The sequence below is a fragment of the Dendrobium catenatum genome, unplaced genomic scaffold (assembly GCF_001605985.2).
Source record: "Dendrobium catenatum unplaced genomic scaffold, ASM160598v2 fragScaff_scaffold_452, whole genome shotgun sequence".
Lineage (NCBI taxonomy): Eukaryota > Viridiplantae > Streptophyta > Magnoliopsida > Asparagales > Orchidaceae > Dendrobium > Dendrobium catenatum.
In genome coordinates, this window is record NW_021318914.1 from 99,276 (window position 1) to 107,318 (window position 8,043).

The window sequence follows — 8,043 nt, forward strand, 5'->3', positions numbered from 1 at the left end:
ATGTCTCCCTCCGAATCAGACATGTTCTCCATTGCAAATTGTTCTGGATCATCTTCTTCCGAATCAGTGACCTCGGCAGCATGCGGAACTCGTCTCCGTTCATGTTCCTGATTACGAGCATATCTGCCTTCAACCATTGATGCTGGAGTGTGCAGCCGGTTAATCCGGTTTCCTCCCAATCCATTCTTGAGAGCCTGAAACTCTCGCCGCATATCTACAGACAATCGAAAGAGGTCCTAAGTTACCTCATCCATCCTCTTGCTCAGGCTAATATGGGCATCCCATAACGCGTCAAGACTGCGATCATCGTCGCCAGCCCCTCGTTTGATGCTATCCTCCATTCCCAAAGCATCGGGCTCTGATACCAAAACTGATGTAGGTAATCAGAAGGGAATGCAGTGAACAACGAACGAATGAAACAGTTACGAACACAAGCCAAATTTCAGGCGAAATAAAAGGTTGTATATCTTTTTCTGCCTTTCTATCAGGTTTGCTTACACTATATAATACCAGCTGTAAGAGGTAACTGGTGATAAAAGGTTAACCTGTACTATGTAATAAAAAAAATGGTAACTATAGTAGTGGAGAATAAAACTAGGAACGTGCTAATAGAAATATAATACTAGCATAACAGAAAATAGGTAAAGTACTCCCTTGGCTTATGATGCACCGCATCAAAGATCAGACTTGATAATTGGTATACCGAAATCTTGTGTTCCCCTTATGTACCTGAGAAGACGTTTGAGCATGCACGTGTGGTATGTGGATGGCTCTTGCATATGTTGCGAGAGGAAATTGACTGCAAATGCGATATTTAGGAGTGTTAACATCAAGTATTGGAGGGAACCAGTAATTCTTCTATAAAGGTTTGGATTAGATAACAGAGGATCCGAACTAATCTTGGTCGGAGTCTTGGTGCACATGGGATTTGACAGAGAATTGCACCTTGCTAGCTTCGCCTGCTGAAGAATAGATGTGACATAGGCTTTTTGAGAGACAAAATATTGATTTGTCTTGGATGTAATCTGAATTCTAAGAAAGATGTGTGCTAAACCAAGTTTTTTCATGGTAAATCTTGACTCAAGTTGTTGAATGAGATGATTGATAGCAGCTCTGTTGTTGCCTTTGAGGAGTATATCATCTACGTATACAAGTAGATAGATTCTTGTGTCATTTTGTTTGAATGTAAGTAAAGATGGATCTGCCTTTCCATGTTGGAATTCGAGTGAGATAAGATAATTGCTAAATGTAGTGTACAATTGTCTTGGCGCTTGTTTGAGGCCATAGATGACCTTGTGCAGTCTACAGACGTGATCAGAGTTAGAAGAGTCCTTAAATCCCTTAGACTGTCTCATGTATACAATCTCGGTGAGGTCACCGTGTAAAAATGCATTTGCCACATCCAGTTGCTAGACATCCCAGTTGTGAAAAAGCGCTGTCGTAAGGAGGACTCTGATAGTGGGTAGTTTCGCTACAGGACTAAACGTTTCCGTATAGTCAATACCTTGTTCTTGTCGATTACCTTGAGCGACTAGCCTCACTTTAAATCTTGCTATGGAGCCATCCACGTGATATTTGATTCTGAATGTCCATTTGCAATCCAAAATAGAAGCATTCTGAGGTGGTTCAACAAGTGACCATGTACCTTATTGATGGGGAGCAAAAAATTCTGCATCCATCGCCTTTCTCCATTCAGGACTTTTGATTGCTTCACTATATGACGTTAATTCAGATTGAGATAAACTATGGCCCTATTTGTGGAGAAGTTTTAGACGATTGCAAGGTTTGAGTGACCCGATTTGAAGTCTAGTGGTCATAGGATGCCTTGTAGGCCGAGGCAACGGACTTGGCTTGTGCGGAGATGGAATGTTGATGAGTTGTGTTTCTTGAGTAGATAGAGTATTATGATTAACAGGAGATTGATGAGTGTTGCTAGAAGAGCAAATATTTTCTTGGAAATATGATGGGTCGTTGTTGATATATTAAGAATTGGAGATTGGTATGAGAAATGATGGCTGGATGTAGGTAGATGGATTGGATTGTTGAGGGATAGACTTTTGAAAAGGAAAAGAGTCTTCAGAAAACATGACATGTCTTGAAATGTGAATGATGTTGCGTTCTTTTTGTAAACATTTGTACCCTTTGTAGTTGTCCGAATAACCTAGAAATACACAAGATATATATTTGGGTTGAAGTTTATTGCGAGTATGGCGAGGAGTTAATGGAAAACATTCACAGCCGAATGTCCGTAGATGAGAGTATGAAGGTTTGATATTATGAAAAAGCTAAAAAGGAGAGATATTTTTGGTAGTTTTGGAGGGCATGCGATTTATCAGATAAACCGCAGTTAGAGCTAAATCAAGCCAGAATTTGTGAGGAATGGAGGCATGGTGCAAAAGTGTCTTAGTTGTTTCAAGAATGTGTCTATGCTTACGTTCAGCCAGACCATTATGTTCCGGTGTGTAAGGACACTAGATTTGGTGGTGAATACCGTTTTGAGAAATAAATTGTGTAAATTGGTGATTGAGATATTCACGACCACCATCAGTTCTGATGGTTTTTATTTTATGAGACCATTGATTTTTTACAAATATTTTGAAATTTACGAAAATATTATAAACATCAGATTTGTGCATAATCAGAAATAACCACATAAAATGTGAGAAGTCATCTATGAAAATGACATAGTATTTGAAACCTTGATTAGATGAGATCGGTGGCAGTCCCCAAACATCTGAGTGTATAAGTTCCAGTGGAGTAAAATTTCCTATTGAGTGATTTCTCAAATGGTAATTTGTGAGCTTTACACATTTTGCAAGAATTACAAATAGAAGTAGAGTGTGTTATAGAAAGGTAAGGATTGCTGCTAGCAATAAGATGAGTAATCTTGTGATGGGGATGCCCCAGACGATTATGCCATCTGTCCGAGGAATGCATGATCGCTTGGAATGCTGATGGTGTCGGCCGACCCAGATTGGAGGATATGGGATACAGACCATCTGTACAGGGGCCTTTGAGGAGGATTTGATCTGTCTTCAGATCCTTGAACAAAAAACCCAACAGATCAAATGTAATAGATATATCATTATCTTTTACAAGATTTGAAATGGAAATAAGGTTGTGAGATATGTTTGGAAGATGAAGAAGATGAGATAAGCGGAGCTTACGAGGCGGAGTTGGAAGGATACTAGTGCCCGAGTGGGCAATCAAAATTGTCCTCCCATCTCCGATGGTTACCGTGTTGGACCCCTTATAAGGCATCAATTGTGAATGATTATCCTCAAGATTCATCATGTGTGACGAAGCTCCAGAGTCCAGGTACTAGTCAGTCATTGCTGGTTCAGTAGTAGCGACCAAAGCTTTGTTAGTAGTGGATGGATGACGAAGCAGATGGCATATAGTTTATGTTGAGTCCGTGCCAGCAATCTGAAGCCATATGCCCTCTCTTGTTACATGTTTGACAGATTATAGCTGATTGAGATGGAGCCCATGTGTTGGAGGTAGTATTTTGCGGATACCGTCCATGATTTCGTTTATTTCTTCCTATATATGTATATAATGCGGTTTGTGAGTTTGGATTCATGGAAATTTTGGCATTTTCTACATTTATGTGAATTTATTTGCTTATTAATAGCGCGTACAAGTTGTCAAGATTGATCGAAGTAAGAGTCATTCTTATCGCAGTCTTGAACGCTTGATAAGGAGGTGGAAGACCATTCAAGATATACATGATTATATCTTCATCATCTATCGTAGAACCTGCTGCCGCGATCTGATCCACCAGAATCTTGATTTCTGTCAGATATTGTGTCATAGAGAGCGCCTTCATAGAGACATTATGTAGCTCGTTCTTGAGCTGGATGACTTTGGATCAGTTAGTTGATTGAAATATGATTTCAAGTATCTTCCAGATTTCTGATGTGGATTCAAGATGAAGAACATAAGGTAGTACCGAGGAGGAAATTGTGGAGCACACCGTTGCAGACAGATTTTGATTTGTTATGTGCCATTTGGTGTAAGCAGGATTTGACGCCATTGTGCCGTGAGGACGGAGGCATACCGATGGGTTCAAGTAAATTTTCAAACCCATTTTCCCTAAATAGTCTGATGATATAGCTCCTCCAAATCGAGTAGTTGTCGGTGGAGAGCTGAGTCGGAACTAGCGTTCAGAGGTTTGAGATAAGAAATTTGAGCTGTGTAGGAATACCTGAGTTCTCCGTTGCGCTTGATGATAGATCTCCAATTTGAGAAGAAGCGGAGTTCGCTGTGGAGGATACGACATAAACGGACACGCTCTGATACCATAAAGAGCTAATAGAAACAGAACAATAGTAATCAAGAGGCCAATGAATGAGTTGAGAAACTATTCTGAATCATACTGTATTTCTTGTCACTTTACTACAAGCTATATAAAGACTTGCATTTACATGAATACACGTGTATAGTTGCTATAGGAAGAATTAGTCATCCTAGCAGATGTGGGCTTTATTAAGTTATGCTTTTGTCTTCTAATAAACATGATTAGTAGAGTTTAGATAAATTGGAATGAAAGAGATAAAATCTTTGATATGAGGACTAAGTCCGGGATAACCCGGTTGTTGTGAAGAATCCAATCAGCAAGTCTAGCATTATAGTTGCACTTGGTGGACAGAGGTAATTCTGGAAATTTGGAGGTAAACATGTCTCCCAAACACCAATAATCCCAATGAACAACAACAAGTCTTTTTTGAATGATGTGGAATTTGAATTTATTTTTGACCAGTAAGGCGGTGTTGTAGACACTCTTCCATAATGCAGTAGCATTAGGTTGAAAAGGTTTCCATGGAGAAATATATCTAGTGATTAGCCAGTTGGGAGAGGGGATGGAAGGTTGTAACGTCTATTAATTGTTCCAAAATTAAAAGCAGATCTTAAAGCTTGACGAGAAACAATCCCAAGACCGCCATTGGATAGGGGCTTACAAGTAATATACCATGATATAAGGTGAAGGTGTCTGAGTTGATAGCCCCCATAATAAAGAAATTTCGAGCAAAGTTTCCTTATAGCCTTACAAATTGATTTTGGAATAATAGTGCCACAAATCCAATACACCAACATATTGGTAATTGTAAACTTGACAAATTTTATCCTACATGCAAAAGAGAGAAATCTGGCCTTCTAGCCCAAAAGGAGGCCAGTAAATTTTTTCTATCATTGGAGAAAAATCAAATAGTTTAGTTTTTATCATAGAGATGGTCAATCCTAAATAAAAAATTTTGGTGTAAGTGTTAGGAAATTGAAGAGAGTTTGAGATATCTGGGGATAGTGGAGTGTGTGGAGAGATAAGGAGTGAGTTATTTTGTAGGCTAAGATGCAAACCAGAGTAATTAGAAAAAGTATTAAGGATTCTCACGAGACAATCACAGTTATGAATGATAGCCTTCCTAAACACTAGCAAGTCATCCGTATAAGAGAGATGAGATAGGTGAAACCTCTCTAATTTAAAGCCTTCAAACCTTTTAGAAGATTTAGGAGAGTCATTGAGACATGATATAGTATCCATTATGATGCAAAAAAGATACGCAATAAGAGGGCATCCTTGCAAGAGTCCCAAGGAGAGGTGAAAAGCCCCTTAAGTGCCCCATCAATGCAAATGGAAAAATGAATCTCATTAATACAGGCTTTAATCCAATTGATGAAAAGAGATGAAAAACCTTTATGAGACATTCTCACAAAGAGGAACTCCCTAGAAATTGTGTCGAATGCTTTCCTGATGAAGAATTTAGTATAAAAATATCTATTTTTGTTGTTCTTTTTTAACATGCTAAGAATTTCTTCCGCCAAAATGGGATTGTCTATAGAAAGTCTTTTCGAAATGAATGATGCTTGGCTATGGTGTATGATCTCTGGCATAATCACTTTCATACGGGTAGCAAGAACCTTTATTATGATTTAATGAAATACATTGCAAAGAGTGATAGGTTTAAAATCTTGGATATTCTCAGCATGGAACTTTTGGGAATGAGGGATATGACAGTAGCTTTGTCACCTTTAAGGAGATATCATTTAATAAAGAAAGATCTAACAGCATTGCAAACCAATGGGATAATGATGTTCCAAGTTTTCTTAAAAAAATCAAAATTGAAACTATCCGATCATGGGCAAAAATAGAGTAGCCTAAGAGCATTGCTGTGTGGACCTCCTCATTAGTGACGGGTATTAGAAGAGAAGGACTCCATAAAAATGTAATATATATATATACATGTTTTAAACAAAAATTCAAAAAAATCATGTTTTAAAATAATTTTCATTTTTGGATTATTATAATAGTGGCAGGAGGAACAATAGTCAGTGGGTGATGTTGCTTGAGGGGATCATAGTCGGAAGGAGATGGTGGTTAGACCATATTCGATGGTTGATGGTAATAGAAGGGTTCAGATTCAACGGGTGACGGTGGTCGGACGAAGGCCTGATGATAGATGTTGGGCAGAGGTCCGACGATGATGGTCGGGCAGAGATCCAGCAACGACAGCCTAATGGCTTGGGTTCGCCAAAGGTGGTGCTAGGGTGGAGCTCCGGGATGCTTCAAGGCTCAAAACTCTCGTGAGTCTCTAGCCTAGGATTTGAGCGCCCAAAAGTCCAAGTCCCCCCCCCCCCCCCCTTTAGTCTATTTCAATATGTTTTGTTCGGGCATGGAAGATAGGGTTCTTTGCAAGAGCCATGGCCGAAGTGTTGTCACAGTGTATGATAGTTGGGGACTGTTGTGGAAGAAGTAGCTCGGCGGCAAGATGTCGAAGCCAAATGACTTCAGAGGTGGTGGCGGATAGCGATCAATACTCTGCCTCTGTGGAAGATTTAGCAACTGTGATTTGATTTTTGACGGACCAGGAGATAAGAGTTGGTCCGAGGAAGGTACACGACCCGGAGATGGATTTCCGATCAGTAGCGTCCGATGCCCAGTCCGCATCGGTGTAGGAGTGAAGTTCGAGCGGACCACGCTGGATTGGAAGACCAAATGTGACTGTTCCTTTGACGTACCGTAGGATGCGCTTGAGATCTTGAAAATCTTGTGTAGTAGGATCCTGCAATTGTTGACACACCATGTTAGTGGCAAACGCTATTTCAGGTCTGGTGATAGAAAGATACTGAAGAGCTCCTGCTAAACGGCGGTAAAGGGTTGGATCGTGAAACGGTTTGCAGTCGACGTGGTTGTTCTTTGCGGACAGAGATACCGGCGTCGGAGCGGACTTGCAGTCTTGAAAACTGGCATCATGAATTAGTTTTGAGGCGTAGTGCTGTTGGGTAAGAAAGTAGCCTGTTGAGGACCGGAGGACTTGTATGCCAAGAAAGAGCAGTTTGCAGTCGACGTGTTTGTTCTTTGCGGACAGAGATACCGGCGTCGGAGCGGACTTGCAGTCTTGAAAACTGGCATCATGAATTAGTTTTGAGGCGTAGTGCTGTTGGGTAAGAAAGTAGCCTGTTGAGGACCGGAGGACTTGTATGCCAAGAAAGAGAGAAATTTGTCCTAATTGCTTCAGGGCAAATTGAAGCTGTAGCTGTTGAAGGAGCTGCTGTATAGCTGTTTGATCGTTACCTGTCACCAGAATATCATCAACATAAATTAAAATGAATATGGAAATATTGTTATGATGAAAAACTAGTAAAGATGGATCAGAACGACTAAACCCGAATCCTTTTGATTGAAGACACAGGTTGTTAGCTTCTATAACCATTGGCGATGAGCTTGTTTGAGTCCGTATAAGGACTTGTGTAGTTTGCAGACCCAATTTGGGTGATTTTGATCGACGAAACTTTGCGGTTGCTGCATGTAAATTTCATCCGGAAGATCACCGTGCAAGAAAGCTTTTGAGACATCCAGTTGAAGAACTGGCCATTGTCGATTTACGTCGAGTGTTAAGAGCAGGCGGATTGTGGGCATTTTTGCGACGGGACTAAACGTCTCCGTGTAATTGATGCCGTAACGTTGATCGTATCTGAGTGCTATAAGTCTGGCTTTGTAGCAGTCAACCTGGCCGGTCGGTAGAAGCTTCGTTTTGTACGTCA

General features: G+C 40.3%; 1 protein-coding gene across 1 annotated transcript; it reads right to left on the bottom strand.

Moving 5' to 3' along the window:
* Nucleotides 1-6,809: 6,809 nt before the first annotated feature.
* LOC110098530 (uncharacterized mitochondrial protein AtMg00810-like) lies at nt 6,810-7,712 on the bottom strand. Its single transcript, XM_020825390.1, has one exon. The coding sequence runs from the start codon at nt 7,710-7,712 to the stop codon at nt 6,810-6,812; it is 903 nt and encodes a 300-aa protein (XP_020681049.1).
* Between the last annotated feature and the right edge of the window lie 331 nt (nt 7,713-8,043).